The sequence below is a fragment of the Mytilus californianus genome, unplaced genomic scaffold (genome assembly GCF_021869535.1).
Source record: "Mytilus californianus isolate M0D057914Y unplaced genomic scaffold, xbMytCali1.0.p SCAF_5, whole genome shotgun sequence".
Taxonomy (NCBI): domain Eukaryota; kingdom Metazoa; phylum Mollusca; class Bivalvia; order Mytilida; family Mytilidae; genus Mytilus; species Mytilus californianus.
This window is the reverse complement of record NW_026262701.1, coordinates 77,272,792-77,292,749: the sequence shown is the minus strand read 5'-3', so window position 1 is coordinate 77,292,749 and position 19,958 is coordinate 77,272,792. Positions and strand designations below refer to the sequence as shown.

The 19,958-nt window shown below is 32.1% G+C and overlaps 1 protein-coding gene across 8 annotated transcripts in view; it reads left to right on the top strand.

Annotated features, from left to right (window-relative positions):
- Window positions 1–19,958, top strand: part of LOC127703077 (uncharacterized) — a 126,502-nt gene that overhangs the window by 86,168 nt on the left and 20,376 nt on the right. For 3 of the 8 annotated variants that reach the window (XR_007982658.1, XR_007982657.1, XR_007982656.1), the window contains exons 4-11: window positions 2,559–2,645; window positions 4,137–4,271; window positions 4,768–10,079; window positions 12,066–12,405; window positions 13,324–13,389; window positions 13,693–13,779; window positions 14,904–15,038; window positions 16,157–16,493. The exons of 1 other annotated variant lie outside the window; for it this stretch is intronic. Coding sequence is in view for 1 of the 7 variants with exons in the window: in XM_052207470.1 (XP_052063430.1) it covers window positions 2,559–2,645; window positions 4,137–4,271; window positions 4,768–5,040 (495 nt within the window). In the remaining 6 variants the exon portion in view is untranslated. Of the gene's footprint in view, window positions 1–2,558; window positions 2,646–4,136; window positions 4,272–4,767; window positions 10,080–11,282; window positions 12,406–13,323; window positions 13,390–13,692; window positions 13,780–14,903; window positions 15,039–16,156; window positions 16,494–18,069; window positions 18,532–19,958 lie in introns of those variants that run through there. 4 more of the 8 variants (XM_052207471.1, XM_052207473.1, XM_052207470.1 and 1 more) reach the window with 4 other exon arrangements.

Sequence of the window (19,958 nt, the reverse complement as noted above, 5' to 3'; positions counted from 1 at the left end):
ATCGAAGATTTTCTTTCACTTCCGTCACTCGTAACTCGATAGTACATCAGAAGATTCCAGAATTTTGCCATTTTTTTTTTACTACATAAAAACGTGATTTAAATTAGTGATAACTGGATATATGAAAAAGGTAATGTTCCATTTATCGACACAATTAATTAAGAAAGGAATAATACCAAGATATACATTCATATCAAGTCAACTTACGATATTTTGCATTAAATACACTTCTATTCCACATATCCACCGTCTAAACCGTCCGATTCTGGACTGAATTTGAATCATCAAAAAACAACAGACACCCAAATTGAAATCAACACTTAATTTCGTCTAAGACGGACAAAAAACTGTCAACAAATGCAAATGTGGTTCTGCCTTTTTATCTCAATTAGAAGAAAAATAAAAGGCACAGGGGAACACAACAAAAATCACAGACCCAATGAATAAGATTACAAGGGCAAATGGGGTGTACGTCAATGAGATAGAAAATCAACGACAAAAACAACTTACAGAAAGCAAAAGGGCAACATACAGTTAAAAAAAACAGCTGAGTTTTCCTATGATTTTGCTTATTGATAGATTTAAACAGAGACAACTGATAAGTTTCTTAAAGGTGGACAGATGTATTATGATGATGAGGCTTTTGATGGAGGACCGACGTTATATTAAGGCTCTTGAGGGAGGAAAGATGTTTCATGTTGGAACTCTAGATGACATGCGTATTACGATGAGACTCTTGACAGAGTACAGGCGTATTTGATGAGCCTTTTGACAAAAAATATGCGTATTATGATGAGGCACTTGACGGAGGACAGGCGTATTATGATGAGGCTTTTGACGGAGGACATGCATATTATGATGAGGCTCTTGACGGAGGACAGGTGTATTGTTATTAGGCTTCTGACGGATGTCGGGCGTATCATGACGAGGCTCTTGACAGGGGACATGGTATTATGATAGGGCTATTTACGGTGGACAGTTTTATCACGTTGAGACTCTTGACGGAGGACATGTGTATATCAATGAGGCTCTTAACGGTGGACAGGTGTATTATGATGAGGCTGTTGACGAAGGACAAATGTATTATGTTGTCGCTGTTGACAGATGGTAGGCGTATTATGTTGAGGTTCTTGACGGAGGACATGTGTATATCAATGAGGCTCTTAACGGTGGACAGGTGTATTATGATGAGGCTGTTGACGAAAGACAAATGTATTATGATGAGGCTGTTGACGAAAGACAAATGTATTATGTTGTCGCTGTTGACAGATGGTAGGCGTATTATGTTGAGGTTCTTGACGATGGACATGTATATTATGTTGAGACTCCTGACGGGGGACAGGTGTATTAAATTAAGATCCTTGACGGTGGACTAGTGTATAATGATGAGGTTATTGACAATGGATAGGTGTATTCTCAAGAGGCTTTTGACAGTGGACACGTTTATTATGTTGAGCCTCATGACGGAGGACGTGTGTATTATGTTGGGTGACTTGATGGTGGACAGGGTAATATTTTAAGGTTCATCTTGGCGGGGGACATGTGTATTATATTGAGGCTCTTGACACTGAACATGCGTTTTAAAATATTGTGCAGTATAACTAGTTTTATAAGTACTCAAAACTATCCTTCTTTTAATTTCGATCAGTGAAATAACAGAAGGAAAATATAAGAGCCAGGAGATAAACCTTACTCTGATTTATATATTGAACTTAAACACTAGTACATGAACAAGTGAAAGGGTAAAAAGTTTTTTTTCAAATAATACTCGTGCTACTGAAAGCAAGCCAAATCTTAAGATTTAGATTAGAATATTTTGTACATCATAGAAAATGATAAAAAAATGTGATTTTGAAGTTATTCTTAAACATGTAAGTCCCGAAACAAAAGCGATTTCAAAATTGATCTACCTGAATGAAAGGGTTACCATTACAATGTCGTTATAGAGTATATGTTGGGTTGGGACAGACAATATATCTCTTGCATTAAATCACCTACAGACCTTTAATTGATGAATTTTGTATATCATTTTTGTTTGTTTAACATGTTTAATTCTTACTTGCTTTAGGTACATTCATCTTTATAATATACTTCTAACAGTACGTAGAATGCGCATACACAATATAAACCAAAAACATCTATGATCTATATAACCATGTTAATTTTTGTAACTGTAGTATGTTGTTACTGGTTTTCTGCCTATGTTCATGTCAAGAAAGAGGATAGCGAGCTGGAGATGTCTGGTAGGCTTTTAGATAAGAAAGACTACTAATTTATTTTCTTTTAAAAAGTAAAAATACCTAACAAACATATTTTACAGTTATAGTTGATAAGTATGAGAATTGAAGTTAAACAACCATTAATTCTTTTTAAGGAATCGTCTACTGTAATGTTTGAATTCCTGATTGTGTTTTTTTGTACTCCAATATATAGTCAGTTTGTTGGTGAAAAGAAGGAACTAAACGATTTAAATCCATTTTGATTTAATGAATACAATTTTATTGTATGTACATTGTATAATGTGTAGTTATATGTTTTCAATGATTTGTTTTATTCAGAAAACTGGATTTATGGTGTGTAGCATAATAGGAGCGTCAGTTTTTGTTCCAACTATGTTCAGTCTTGGTGTAGTCGGTTCAGTTATAGTAAGTAATGCTGTTGCTTATTAACTTACAAATGTTAAATACATATTGGTTAGCAAATTGTGCACTATCGATATCGAAGTTTATCATTATCAAAATTTCAAGTTTGAATGCTTGCATTATATACCTTTACTAAAATTCTTGTTCTGTCAGGCAAATTTCAGCTTATACGCCTTTTGCTTTCGTTTTAGGTCTGCATTGGTTTAAATGCTTCCGGGGGTATAACCAGCACTGTAGTTAGTACTTCGTTTCTGCCATGAAAATATGGATATTGATTTTTAAATTTGCTGTGACAAAGTTTTGGAAGCTATTCTAAATTAAAGAATATATCTCCATCATGCAAAGCTCTGATTCCTTGCCCGGCTTTGTCTATAATTTTTTGGTTTATAAGATCTTAATTTTTTTAATTAGTTTTGGATTTTCAGGTTTTTGACCTCGAGCATCACTGAAGATGCATTTATTGTCGAAATACACATCTGATGCAGAACAATTTATACCGTTTATGTTATTCCAAACGTTCTGTATATATTTGTTTATGTTTAAGCCTACATGATAAATATGAAAAATAGGTTATGATTGCCAAAGATTATTCCAGAGAGATCAATTATACACACGGAATCGCTCTTTTACAGTTTTTGATTTATCGTTAAAATCAAAATGACAACTTTCTGTTTGTATTATGATTATGATTGATTGGTGGTGAACACCACTTTCAGCACTATTGTGCTTTTTGATGGGGTCAGTTTTTCATGGTGTAGAAAGCCGGAGTGCCCAATAATTGAAATTTAAATCTTAGAAATAGTTTGATCCTGTATTTTTTTGAATACATAACGTTTTAACTTGATTTATTATACAGTAATAATCAATTTTTAATTGATACATGACAATAAGTACCGTTTATTAATTGCTCATACTTATTATATTAAATATACGTCTAATCATGTGACATCTTTACGAAAGACACCACTTATTACATATACGTCGTCTTTTATTCAGCCCAATAATGTAAGATCTGCAAATATATAGTAGCAATGTTTTGATCTTTCCTCAGTTACCGCTCGGCCAGCTCAGCTTTATATAATGAAGCTTTTGTTTGCCAAGTAATGCCTTTCCTCTTCGGTTTTGTCTAGGCTAAATTTGTGACACGACCCTGATATATTGTGGAATGTAGATAGAATACTACCGATCAGTTATTTTTTGTCTGTCGTAAAAGATGATAATACATATATTCATATTGGTAATTTATTAAGTCTTGTTGGCCAAATGGTCTTGATCGGTAGTCCATGCAATGTTGCCTACCACACTGCCGAGAAGCATATATTCCAATACCATTGAGAGAAGAACGAAAAACTGCCATCGCAAATTTGCAGATCAAACATTTTTTTGTGCGAAATTGAAGACGAAGCACTTATGTATGTAATAAAAAAAAAATAATCCTTGTCATTTTCAGTTTGCTCGGTTTGCTATATTTTGACCACTTACACTATATTTCAGAGAGGCAATCATGATTCTAAAGCTGTGACTCTGTCAGCTTTCATGGCTGTGTTGTCCTTTGCAGAAGTAGTGGTCGCAGTCATTGCCGCTTCATTATGTTGTTGCTGTACCTCATGGGGGACATCGGATCAGCAGGTAAGAAAATGTTGCTCCAAAATATAGACTCTCTCGATCCCCACTTGTACCTGAATCTGCCACACAAGGGCGGACTAGGAGGGACAAAATATTTGTTGTTTTGAAGTTGCAACAAATAATTACGTTCTCGACTCAATGTTATACACGTCTTTCTGTGCATAAATAAACTCGTAATAACAACCATAAACGAAGTCGTCTCCTGAAAGTATCAATACATTTCTTCGGAGATGACCGAACGGACCATAAACTGCCATTTGATACTATTATACTGGACTTTTAAATTAGTCCAACAAAATATTGTTTTATCGGTACCGTGATACGAAATACGCTGGTATCTAAAGCCATATTTAAGTGTCAGTTGTAATTTTTCAAGAAGTTTGTAGTGACATTAACTATAAAGTTGAACTCAAAATATCTTTCTTACCCAAGGTAAACACAAAGTTGTGGTTGCGTGTATCAAGTCAGGTCTATAATTTTCATTTTCATTTCTCAACAGGGAGTTGTTTTTATGAACGCCACACAACCTGGAATGATTCTTAACCTAACACAGACTCACATTCCTATGACAACCGGTCACCAGGTCATGATGGCTACTGGACAAACAGGTAACCCAGTAGTGCAGTATTATCCAAGGGCCCAACAGTATCAAGTCATGACTACAACTCAACCGACAGTACCACAGAGTCAAGCTAGCGCTGTTGGTGTTACACAACCAGAACCAAACAATGTACAAGTGTTTGATACCAATCCGCCAGCTTACAAAGAATAAATGAGATATAATCATCCTAAGTTAATAAAAATGAAAATCTTAATATCAAAAATGAAAGAACCTATTCAATCCCTAAATAACCATGGCACTTATACTTTTTTTTTTTACTAAAATCATGAGGAATACAAACACTCATTAGCCTTTTAAAATGGAAATTAACTTTAACACTAGAAAATACTAACCCTTCATATGAAAAATTGACATTTATCTTAACATTTCTAGATAATGACAAATATGAAATACTAAGATGGAAACTGCTTCATTACAAACTTCCATGTATTCAACTATTCAAACAATGGCATATAATAGAAACAGATACAGGTTTACATTATAAAGAATTACAGGATTATAAACAGTTCTTTCCAAAATGCTCATATTTGGAATCCTTCTGGTAAGAAGTACAACAAATTCTTGAGAAATCAAACATTGGAAGATATACTCATGATACAATTAATCTGATAAGTCTTTTGATATAAAGTATATGTTAAAGATTATTATGATATTAAATTACTTTTAACCATTATTAGTTACACTATATGAGGTATACTACATGTCAGACAAAATAAAAATAAAAGATATAGTCACTCAAATAATTTAGACAGGAAATCAGAAATTATATAGAGACAAGAAACTTTTAGGATACCCGATTGGTAAAATATTTAAGATTGTAAGCTATTAAGTTAACTAGTTTAAAATAAAAATATGAGGAAAGTGGTGTGAACTTGTATTACATAAGGAGATAAACTTGATATTTTGGGAAAAAATAATACTTCTTTCAAATAAAGATAGTATTATAATTGTAAATTTTGTACATCTACTTATTTTTTGTATAGGTCTTTGACTGCATTTTTCTACAACTATAGTTTTATTCTTGTTGTGTTATAGTAATAGTTTCCGTTTTTGTTGTTGTCAACTAACTATTCACTGTTTTCATTGATATTCAAGATATAAGGTATATAACATGACTAATCCATTTGATTAGATATATTCCATAGCACTATCAAGCTATTTCACAAACAAAACAAATATTAAAAAAACAAATTATTCAGGTGAAGACATCAATTATATCCGGATTATTGAAAATGTGCGTACTAACACAACTAATCATCATATATGCTCTGTACAAATGTTAACGATGCCGGGATAAGCTACCGTTACTTGATGTATCTATTAACAAATGTAAATATGTTAATAAAATTTTGTTTTAATAAAAAAAAGCTTTTGTTTAGGACTGGTATAAAATCATTATGATCAAAATGATTAAAATTTCTATAAGTTCGAAAAGTTGTTTTCATCAATGGGATTATAGCTGTTTATCATTTTTACTACACAGTAATATAAAAATAAGAAGATGTGGTATGATTGACAATGAGACAACTCTCCACCAGAGACCAAATAGCATAGAAATTAACAACTATAGGTCACCGTACGGTCTCCAAAAGTGAGCAAAATTCCTACCGCATTTTAAGCTATAAATGGCTCAGAAATGACAAATGTTAAACAATTCAAACGAGAAAACTAATGGCCTGATTTACGTACAAAACAATAAACAAAAAAAACAAATGTAATATACAGCAACACACGTGATTCGTTATATTTTGCAAAAAGGGTTTCCCTTTAGTAGCATACAATTATAGACTGTATGAGGTAGATACGAGGATATATCGACCTGAGCGATGTATATCGACTGAGGACGAAGTCCGAGGTCAATATGCTACTTTTGGTCGATATATCTTCGCATCGACCGTCTAAGGCTTCAATTGTGGTATTATTATTTTCCAAACACATTTCTATCAAAGTCAGTGCATTAGTTTCTGTTGTTTTTTGTTCTCCCAATAGTTTCATTTTGTAGATATATAGTATATTGTCTCTTTTACATTGACATCATAATTGTTCTTCCAATTTATTTTCTCTTTTCTTATGTATATCGACCTACTTTTAATGCATTCGAAGATTCTTTTGTAAGCCATGAAGGTATTTTGAAAGAAATTTCTAATAAAACTAAACTTTAGAGCCTCAAAAATTTGACAATATTTTGAAATTACATGTATATATCCCAAAATAATTAAATCTTTTCCAATGAACATGTTGAAAGCAATATAATTATGTTATGAATTCAATAAATTCATTTCTGAATCTCAATTCCTTGATCATTCACTTCTTTGGAAAAAAGTTGTAATTAATAGATATATCTTAACAGTTTTTTGATACAGGAACTGAACATTGCCTTGCTGGCATGGTTTTCTTGTTAATTCTTGTATCTAATGATTTTGACTGATAATAATGACCGTTTTGGAATTCTAAGTGATTTCCTCAAATCATTAAAACAATCATCATCTGCCATTTCAGGTAGAAAAATGATTAGAAACTATTACAAAATGTGTTAAAGATATACTTCTAGGATCTAGTGACATATCATAGTTTGAGTCTTCAATCAGTAATAAGTATAACACATAGCTGCGATGGTGATGCGACACCAAGGTTGACAATGTTTTTTCAAGGGGTAACAATACGCCAGTTCCGGGATACGGTAGTTCGTTGGATCTGTCATGTGACTTCCATCACCACGTGACTAAAATGTAGGCATCGTCACTTCCAACACATGTTGAGCGAACGGATGAAAAAGGTTTGATCTTATACTGCACAAAATTATAGGGAAATTATAATCTAATAATTTGGTCACCCTCTCGTCAGTCGTACGGGAATTAAAATTATGTACTTACGGAACATACATTATTTCTAGACTACCCTGCAGAAAGACGATTCTGAAAGTGCTTGTAACTTTAAAAGAGCAGGGATATAGGCGCGCCTTCTATCTGGTAAATGAAGTCATAAAGGCGTGCGAAATTGACGATCTTTTTACTGTGAAAGACGTGATTCGAGAAATAGCCTATCTGCTCTCCCACCCTCTCAGCTATGTGATATTTAATTTATTATACTGAATGTTCTGTCATTATTGTCTTTTAAATTTAAAATTAAAAGTACTTTACTACGACGTCATGTACATGTACTTAACAACGTTATAGTTATGAGAAAAAAAATACAACAAAAGTGAAACAAGATGAATTTTTTGTTTTTATTTTAGCATTCTATGAAAAAGCATTGAGGTCAAATCGTAAAACTTGAGCATTGTCTTTCAATTATCGAATTTTGATTGGTCTGTACGAGAGGGTTACATTAAAAAAAATGTATAACACATTTTACTTCATCATAAATTAAATGTCGACAGTGAACTCATTGTTACATTGTCAGTCATAAATGTACATGTGAGTCTGTTCTTTCTCGTTATCATCAATATATATCCTAAGCTGAGAGTTCTACTCATAATGATTCAATTTTTACGCATTCAAACTATTTGTTATCTTTACTTGGTAGATCTGACATGAAATAATCTGCTCAACCGCCTACGTTTTCAATTCTGTCATTCTCCTAAAGAAAATTGTGCTTCAGGAGTTGGTTTGGTTTCGGCTATTTCAGGCTTGTCGACAACATTATGATACATAAACAAAGTAAGACAGCAATTCACACAAATATTGAATCCAACTTCTCCAACAAAATAATGATTGATTGATTGTTAGTTGCTTAACGTCTAGTGGCAGAAAAAAGATGAACACACAAGGATAAATAACAAAGAACAATACTTGGTCTAGATAGCATGATTAACACACAATGTGTGTTTTACTCGCGCAGCCATTATTTGTTATATATATCAATAAAATATGTGAGTTACTATTTCTATGATTGAACAACATTTTTGTAGTTGGAAGTCGACATATAAGTAGAAACAAGATAATATGTTTTGATGATATTTTCGTGCTCATATCTGTTAATGGCAAACGTTCTTAAATGCTCTTGTTTAGATCGTTTTTTATTTTCACGCAAGGCTAGTCAGATTTTAACATCGAATGTTATTGTCACATTGAAGGGTCGATAATCACTGCCTTCACCTCTCATTTAAATATTAAAAATTAGTCAAAAAAAATTTAGAAACATATACGAGTATCAATACGAACTTTCGTCTGATGATCATAAAACGTTCTAAAATGTTATATGTTGCTATTCATTTCATTTGACGTGGTATCAAAAATTACTTTCGCCACACTTGATACCTCCTCGGGCAAAGCCAAAGGGTTCAGAGTGGTAATAGAAATAAAATTATCTATGGAATTTTCAGTCCGAAAGTACAATCCTTACCAAAGTCGGGTTAACGTTTGGCTGTGCGAGATGTATGAATGCGCAGCCACGTCCGGTCCGAGTGGGGACGTTAATATCTCATATCTCGTGCAGAGAGAGAGAGAGTGCCATGCTTTCAGCACGTTAGGAACCCTTGCAAAAGCTTAGTGAGGAGTCCGTAGGTGACCTGTTGCAAGGCAAAATTTCTGTCCCTATCCAATATATCCTCATTTTTCAGTGGCATTCTAAAATTCCCGACCTTCATCCCGGACGGGCTCTTTTACAGGACCTACTTATTATATTTATCGTTAAAATGTTTTCGTCCTTAACATGCATAAAATACTTTCCACAAGACTTTAAACAACTACCAATCATTCAATAGCCCATGTTGCCAAAAATACTTTCGTAATCTACATGTGTACATGTAAATACTGTTGATTTCACCGTGTTACATTCACTCTCGGTACACATGAATGAGATTTTGGGGTTCCACAGCAGGTGAAATTCAAGGAATAAATGTGAAAAAATGTTTCAGGAAAGAATTATAAAGAATAAACAACTTACAGGTTATTGATGATGCACTCAAAAAAATTATATACAAGGCTTTCTTTTATTGAATTTGCAAGCGAATCGGTCCATTTTGTCACATTAAAAACCTTTATAAAAAAGTTTTAATCCTATAATCAAATAACCTGATAAATATAGTTTAGGGAGATCGACATGATTAATCGATGAAGGAAGTACTTTATGTATTTACAAATGATTCTTTAATTTATTTCACAACCATAATTTTATCAATACGATTCGACATACAGCTAAGAAAGAAAAGTTGGTGAAACGTAGCTCTTTGTGCAAAAACAGAGTATGTAAGTATCTTATGTAAACCATATTGAATGCTTTCGAATGTTGAAGTAGTTAACAATAAGAGATAACTAAACATTATTCTTTTTTTAGATTTATGTAATTTTGACGATATTATTTCAAACGGTATTTATGGATGTTCACTAAATAAAGTTTATAAATTTTCCTTAATATCCTGTAGCCTCTTTGATACTTTCTAGGCTATTCTTTAACAATGTGTTGACACCAACCTCTTTATTTCTTTTTTTTAATGTCACATATTAAATACATTTCTTGTTAGAGATTTTTGTTATTTCTTATATATTTTTCAAAAAGATGTTCCCAATATCTTCCAAATACCTTTGATATGAAAAATCTAAAGATATGTATTTTCTTCCAAAAATTCAAATTGTTAAAATGCGTATCTCCAAAAAACCTATGCAAATCTAGTAAAACTTAATATTTCTCACGATCGCTCTGTTAAAATATTTAAAATATTGAGTCTGATGAACAAGAAATAAATATGTGTGGCCATAGCACACTACCATAACATCTACCTAAAATAGTAATGCAAATTCAGGCACACGTAAATTGTGCCTCAACATGGTCCAAATATATTTCTCAGTCAGCAAAAGTCTAGGCTCATATCTGAATATTAATTAATGATAAAGTCTCAAAATGGGCCAATTTTGACAGTCTTAGCAGTTTTGTACGAAATTCAAGAAGTTTGAAGCCAACATACAAACATGTAAGACAAAATTCAATATCATCAACACTGAAATCTGTCAGATGAATGTCATATGAATATATGAAGGATTTTATTTCGTAGATTTATAACACCTTTTGACTTTTGAATTCAAGGGGCTAAAAAGTGGCCTTATAAAACCTCTTTTCATGTTTGCTGTTTTCTTTGAAATCCGTATACACACTGCTGCATGTTTGCATAACAAATTGTGGTAGTTATTGTATTTTTTGAAGGAACAAATGAGACCAAAAATAACGATTCATCATGTTAAAATACTTTTTTTTCACCTTTTTAAAGTTTCTTAATCTATTTTATCTTTCCTTTTTTTACTTTGACAGTTGGAGATGAAGGCAAATCCAGAAAAGTGCCGCGGACGCACCAGATTTAGATTATTTAATCGTTATTTTTATATCATTACGCTAAAGTTTAAATTGGTACTTTTCATTTAGATGTTATTGAGACATCATAAAAAGTTTTGGAAAAACATGATAGTTTGCAATAGTAACGATAGATTGATCTATGAGAGTGAATAGTCTTAAATTGTAAATTTATAATTTCAAGGAAGATTCTAAATTCAATTCTTTATTGAAAGCATCCCATATTGCTGTTGTTCTCACACTAAAATAATCATCATGTTTTTTGCATTTTTGATATCCTTTTGAAAGCTATGATAGAAAGAGAGAAACTGTAAACAGTAAAAATCATTTGTAAGAAATTGTTAATAGGCCAATTCTAGGAACCATTCTCCTTAAATGAATATTTTGACTATTTGTTCACATTCGGCTATTACATGAAAACTTGGAACATGTAGAGATGCAAGAAATTATCACACTGCAAGATCTAGAAGAATCAAATTAAAAATAAAGGCAACAGTAGTATACCGCTGTTCGAAACTCATAAATCGATAGAGATAAAAACAAATCCGGGTTACAAACTAAAACTGAGGGAAACGCATCAAATATAAGAGGAGAACAACGACACAACAAAAACACAACATTAAAATGTAACACACACAGAAACGAACTATAATATAACAATGGCCATTTTCCTGAGCGATTCGGCATTTGTCTTCTTATAAGGGAATATTGTTCTGACATAACTTTATCATTGTTTTGAAAATAATCTACGAGTAGATCTAAATCAAAGAGAAATGCAACCATACTGTTTGTGTTAAAAGTCGCTGGTATTTTGGCTTAAGGTGTTGATGTTGCATGTGTTTGCGCGTTGTGCGATTCAGCCTCTTGTGAACCTGAAGTTTCAATTTCAGAATGTCAGATATTCGTTTGCCATCTCCATTTGTACCGCAAAGGGTAGAAATCCAACAAGCTATACCAGGCAGAATCCAGAAACGAGAATTTCCAGTAAGGACATTTAAAGTACTTGGAGGAACACAGATTGGTATAGGTGTCTTGCTGGGCATCATGAGTTTAGTTGGAGTGATTTGGGATGTCAATGCATAGGAACAATACGATGATTGTTTCAATAAGGATTATTATGGCTATTATTTTAATACTTATTATGGATATTATTATTCGTTGTGTTATCGATATGAGGATGGGCACACACTCTTTGCATTTGACGTTGCTTGTTTAATATTTTCTGGTTGGGTAAGTGTATAATGTTGAGGTAACTATAAAATAATCCTAATCGAAAGATTGGTGTTAACATTGAATTGTAAACATTTCTCTGTTCCATTTTGTCATTTCACAGTTCAAATTTAAATTTCATATTTCCTACTAGACATATCTCACTTGCAGGTTGACATTCCTAAATTGTAACTTGACATTTCTAACTTTTAACTAAACAATTCTCCCGTTCTCATAAGATCCAATTTCCTGCGGTAAAAGTAGCCATAGATGAATTTATTCAAACCTTTTAAATGTTTAGGTTCGAGCGTTTCTGATGAAGGTAATTCTAGAAATGCGCTTTGTTCGCACGAAGAGTTTATTTTCATTTTGCATGAGAAATTTCACGTTGTATTACCTGCAGTTATTCCAATATGCATGCACTTCAAAGCCCGGATGTAACTTACCTTGACCGCAAACCTATTATTTCTCCTTTAGTAGGTCATACAATTTCATCCATCTACAGTCAAATCCGTTCCCCTTTTTATCTGTACACAATATTTCCACTGTTTACAGATTTGGCAGAAGTTTGTCGATTCAATTGGAAAAAAGTAGGATTATTTATGATATATAACGTTATAGATAGGCCTTTTTTTAAAATGAGATCAGTTTAGAAAGAAAGATAGGTGACCCATATCATAATGTTGTTCGAAGGTTGATTCCATAAACCTCTGTTTCGCCTCAGTTGACAATGTTTTCTCGGGGTAACAATCGGCTCTATCACCCTCTCAGCTATGTTTTATTTTACAATATGACAAGATTAAGGGTACGAAAGGATAAACACACATTTCTATTGTCAAACAGAGGCTTTAAAATACATAATTATTCTTGTAAACACAATGTTTAGCAGTCAACGATGAAAAGATGAATAAACGATACTATTAAATTTTCTAATTGCAGTATGTTGTTACCGGTTTTCTGCCTGTGTGTATGTCAAGGCAGAGGAAATCGAGCTGGATATGGCTGGTAGGCTTTTATATACAATTGACTAGCGTTAATGTTTCATTGAAATAAAAGTGAAAAGGAGAATTCAATAAAAAAACTTAAAAATTATCAAGTCAAAAGTGGAAGTATTAGAATTAAGGTAGCATTTCACTCTCTATGTAGAAATGTTTGAACTCTGGACATTTTCATTATATTCGGATACAGGATTAAGTTTTATTTGAAAAGAAGAAAACATAATTACAATAATTTTAATCTCAAAAATATATTAAATTTTTACATTTACATCTAAAGGAGATTTATGTTCGCTCAATGTTATCTATTCAGAAAACTGCATTTATGGTGTGTAGCATAATTGGAGGGTCCGTTTTTGTTCCAACTATGTTTAGTCTTGGCGTAGTCGGTGCATTCATAGTAAGTAGTGGTTATCAATTACACATAACAGAGCAAATATATACTATAGTATGTTATTAGTTCAATAGTGTAACGTATTGTCAATATCAGCTTTAACGCAAATAATATATAAGTGTACATGAGGCAATAATCAACTTTTTGCTGTTTGACTCAGGTCTGCTTTGATCTTAATGATATCAAACGTTTTCTGTATGGGCTTTCTAATTTTTTTCCGTGCGAACGTTCACGATGAAGATTATTCCAGAAATACAAATATAACACCAAAATGGGAATCAAAAGTTTACATTTATTTGATTATCGGTTTGCTTAATCGCCAGTTCTTGTTTTTATTTTGATTTTGAAAAAATACCTTAATGTTTCCATTTTTTTTACCGAAAAAAATTGTACTAAATTGACATTTAATTAAGTTTTACAACTGAATTTAATTGTGAACTAATATTTAAGTTTTGAATTAAACATGAAACAGAATTACAGTTTATTTATGTAACTTCACTAAAACCAAGACCTCCCTGAGGAAAAGTTGACTTAAGAAACATTCCGCTGTTATGTTTCACACTTTCAGTTTTATACGCTTAAAGTTTTATATTTGTTAACCTTGTTCCTAAATATGCAGCTAAATATTTTACACAACCGTATCGAATAACATTTTGAATTTTTTTGATTGGTCTACGAAATGATCGTCAGAAGAAATTGAAATTCTTCATTCAGGTTTAAGTTCCTATCTTAGGAGTTTTATATTCACTTTGAACTCAACTAAATGCACCACTAGCAATCGACTAGACTATTACCAATGTGGTATTTCAACACATTTTCCAACAAACTTTATAAACAGACGAATAAATACAGAGCGATGTAACTAATTTTTATGGAGTTTGTTAAAACCAAAATAATAAGGAGTGTGCACAAAATTGTGAATATTAATAAACACTAAATGAAAAAATTATATTATCTGTCAATTGAAAACCATCTCTGAGAAATAGTCATGTGTCATGTTTAATGGGCTTGGAATTATTAAAGTTTTATGCTACCAACGTATTGTCTTGAAATATGTATTAAATGATTATTAAGTTGTTTTTTTCAATTTTGCTCATTTGCTTTATTCTGATCTTACACTTATATTGCAGCAAGAAAGGCACGATTCGAAAGCTATGGTTCTGTCAGCTTTGCTGGCTGCCTTCTCCTTTGCAGAATTAGTATTGGCAATCATTTCTGCATCATTCTGCTGTTGCTGCTCTGCATGGGAAACATCAAATCAGCAGGTTAGCGCATATCAAGTCAGATCTTGAGCATGTTGACCCGTATCTTTCTCCCCAGCTGAAACAGTTTTCATCAAATGACATGTATGAGGACAGCATATGCAGCTTATGGGTGCATATTTACGTTGTAGACTCATTACCACCTCTGTTCAAGAGTAAAGATTTACGTATTTTATGCATTTTAGAGATAAAGTCCTGAGTCAGTACAAGTATAACAGCATTGAATAAAACAGCATGAAGAAATCTCATTTAGATACATACTTTCAAAGTCTTCTAGATAATTGACGATGGAAATCTATGTTATATTTGTAGTATATCAGTTAGGAACATAAATTCAGAATAATTGATTCCGTTGAAAAATATCTCAGAAGGAAAAGAAAAATCAAATGAGATTCTTAAACCGGTTTAAATCAATTAAGGTCAAACCTATAACTTATCAAAAGTTTGTAAACATTATACCTCGACTCCTTAACGTACAAAGCTGACAGAAAATCTATTTCCGTTCATCATAATCAGTATGTATTTGCTTATGCTCAAATCTTACAATATCATTTTACACGCAAATTCGGTCTGATTGAAGACATTGGGAAATTACGATGTCATCATGTTTGAGTGTATATAAAGATGTCTGCAAAAGAACCCTTACAACTGCCGTTACTGTTAGGAATCGGTTAGGTTTTGGTGGAACACTCGTATTCAGCCTTTCTCGTGGGGAATTGAGTCTAAAATGAATAGATACAATGGATCTTTCTAAGAAATGTCAGGGTTAGCGTGCCTCAGACAGTCGCAAGATGTGAGGTTATCCAATTTTCCCCAAAAAATACAAATATCTATGGAATGTTTTTTTAGAATACGCATTGTAATTAATGAGGTAATTCCTATTCTTTATACATTTAAAAGGTACAGGGATTCTTCTTACTGTATTGTGATATTTACTTTCTCCTTACGTCATATAGATCCTAAAGCTTTATATACCCCTTGCCTTCAATATTTTATTATTTTGAATGCTCCATATAAAAGTAAATCTAGAAAAACGAACTTTAATCATTGTTTCTTTACGTGAAAAAATAATGCATGATCTTATTTATATACATTGTTCTCACAGTTTTATTTATCTATAGGGAATTGTTATTATGCAACGTACACACGCTGGACTGATTCCTAACCGTTCGCAGAACCCAATTTCTATGACAAATGATCAACCCGTCCTGGCAAATAGTGGACGAACAGCTAACCAAATAGTGCAGTATCCAAAAGCGCAACGGTATCAAGTAATGACTACGACTTCATCAACAGATCAACAGATTCAAGCTGTTGGTGGTACACAACAAAGGACGGTCAATACACCATTGTGTGATATCAATCCACCATCATACAAATAATAAGAATAAAGTTAACCGAAGTAAATGGACGGTTTAATTCTTAACATTTGTAAATCTGTCCAAATAAATATTTTAGGTGAGGAAGTTATTTGCAACTACCAAGAATACTAAATTAATCATTGAAATTCAAAGAAATGTTATTTAATGACTAAATTTTGTCCGCTTTTTTTTTTAAATTTCTTTATTCATATTTGCAGCTTACATCAAATAGTTTTATAAAAGGAAAACATTAAAGATATGCATCTAACAGAAAGGTTTAATTTCATTGCATTTTCGACTATTGGTGAATTTATAGGAAATTGTAATTCAACAACTATGTCTGTATTGTTTTCGAAAATAATTGTATTTAATAAACATGAAACTTTGCTTCAGAAGTAAGTAATGCCAAGCCGAAATTTTTTAAATTGGCATGGCTTTAGCATCTTCATTGAGTAATTTTGGTTTTGAACTCATTTAATTCAAATCTATATAGATAAAAAAAATGTAAAAAAACAGTTTTTAATATACGCGAGACGTCTCGTCTACAACAGAATCATCAGTGACGCTCGAATAAAAAAAGTAAAAAAGTTCAAATACAGCCATTTTTGAACACTTTCTGCAAGCAAATGTTTGTTAGTTTTATTTTAGATTTTTTTTTATTTAATCAACCAAAATAAATCTAAAGTTCAACACTCACTTTTACGTCAAAATGTACATAGGTATTAAATTGTATGCAAAACAAAAAGGACGCAACACAATCACGACTGTTGTGCTGTGAAAAATAACAAAAAGTTTCAATTATGTTCAACAATGTTTTACGTACACATACACACTTGTAATGCATTAAAGTAATATATAGGTGCGGATGTAGGATTTTGAAAAGAAGGAAAAAAGGGGGAGGCGCATTACATTTGCGCGCATTTGGGGATAAGAATTTGTTACGTTTGCGCTCAGCTTTGATAACATTTTAGCGCATTCATTTTACAGGTAACACAGGTACAATGAAGACAATTCATAATAAAAATGACTATAGTTATTAATTTTGAACATATTTGTTAATTTAAATCACACACACACATAGATATATATATTCTAAGAAAAATAAATAAAGTGATCATGAGAAATCCAGTAACAGCTTATTGCATATATCTAACTTAAGTACGAATATTTCAAACTGCTGGGCCTATTCAATTAGTTCGTTGTGAGTTGATGAATATTTATAAAAACAAACGCTAATTGAAAAAGGCCCGAAGAGTTTGACAATGGTCATATATCATGAAAGGCTTAAGGAATACCCAACATTAACAAAGCCAAGATATTGCTATGATTTAAAATTGGTATCTGTATATAGTTTTAGGAGTAAGTGCTTGTGCATAATAAATCCCTCTTCCACCTACTCTTTGGAGAGCAGTGGATTGAGACTAACGAACGGGGTACTTGTAAATGGTTAAATAAATAAAAGATAGTAAAATAAATTAATAATAGTTAAATAAATAAATAAAAGTTAAAAAAATAGATTAAAAAAAACAATATATACCTTTGTTTACCTGTTTTTACCTGAGTTTACTTGTAAAATAAATGCATGCAAAACGTAATGATTTTTACGCGCAAATGTAATGGAAATGCGCGCAAACGTAATGCACCTGGGGAAGGGGGGGGGGGGGGGGGGGGGAGGGGGTTGGCTAGCCAACGTTCGGAAAGATACTTGTAAAAAGTTTATGCATCTATCATATATGAAGATGATTTTGATAGAAGTCAGTGACGCTTTAATTAATTAATAAAAATATGCGGTGCACTATCAAAAAAAAAAAAAAAAAATAAAGACCATATCAGAGAAAGAATCTAACAAATACTGCAATAATTTGCTCGCGATCTCATGAAATTCAGATACAATGCAAAAAATTTCAGAACCTGTAATATTAATTGTGATATTGATTAAACATGTGTCATTTGATATTAAATGTCGTAAGCGGCGGTTGTTTACAAAACATAAAATGTTTCACCATAAAACTGCTCTGGTTGAATAGATACAGGTATATATAGGTTGATTTACGCATTAAAGATGCATCTAGGAAGTACATTGACCAGATCTTTGACTATTTCACTGGCGTTATAATATACACACGTGACAAAAGGTTTGTGAAACATATCGATTCTTTTGATTAGAAAAAAGAAATTAAATATTTGATAAATGTATCGTATTTTTAATGTACAAGAAATTACAATGAGACAATGACAGTTTTCTGTCAATTTGCATTTTGTATTAATTGTTTTCTGAACACATAAGTTAGGATCATATCACAAAAATTACGCTTATACTATTGATTATTAAAAAAGTAAGTTGGTGTTTTTTATTTACAAAAAAGTATATACATTTTACTGAGAAACATTTCATTTAAATGATGTGTATAAAAACTATGCTTCACTAATAAACTATAAAGGAAATATTACCTTGATCACATATCTAAAGCGATCTGAAACCGTCTTCAGAAATTTTAATTCTTTGGATATTGTTATTTGCCATCAACTTTTTAATGGGGCGGTTAATGTAGAGAGCCAATGCAAAGATGATTTATAGTTTCACTTATCTACAATAAAATCCATTTGTGTCAAAAAAATAAAAAATAAAAACCGTATACGTATTTTGAAGTGGAAGTCAAGTAATCTTTATTTCTCGTTACTCTCTTTGTTGATAAAATTATGTCAATGAATTTTCTGTTCAACATAATCATACCATAGTCTGAATGTAATGTCAGATGTTAAGAACCAAATCCATGTCATGTTATACTTGGCTTTTACTTTGATTCCAGTTGTTCCAGTTGGACAAGGCACAACAGTCAACGAAATTTTCTGATTACGATATTATCAGTTTAAAATCATGTGCTTTGAAGAATTCGTTAAAAACGCGTTACTAGAAGTGATATTGTTGTTGGTGTTTTGAAGAAGTCGTTAATCATGTTAATGTTGATTGCTGTACCCGTATTTTTGAAATCTTTAACTATTATGTCTGTTTGTTTTGTTCACACATTGTTGTCAATATAATTGAATTTTATGCGACTGAGAGGGTTAGCTAGCTATAAAACCAGGTTTAATCCATCATTTTCTACATAAGAAAATAACTGTACCAAGACAGGAATATGACATTAGTTTTCCATTCGTTTATGTGTTTGAGGTTTTGATGTTGTCATTTAATAAGGGACTTTCCGTTTTGAATTTTACTTGGAGTTCGGTATTTTTGTTATTTTACTTTTTGATAACGCGCTAGTGCAAGTTATTTGTTGTGGGTCTAAATTGAATACTTCTACTCTAGAATTCGCCCAAATTAAAGGAGAAATCGGTCCCTTAGAAGATAAATAGCACGGTCCAAGTATGTTAACTATTATATCGTGTTGTACTTGTTTTGGCTTTCAAACTTTTTTGATCTGAGCGTCACTGGTTAGTCTTGTGTGTACGAAACGCGCGTCTTGCGTATTAAATTTTAAACCTGGTACCTTTTGTTAGCTATTATTCGTATGTTTCTCTATCCTATATGTTCTCCCATTTATTTGTATTGTAGTCATGT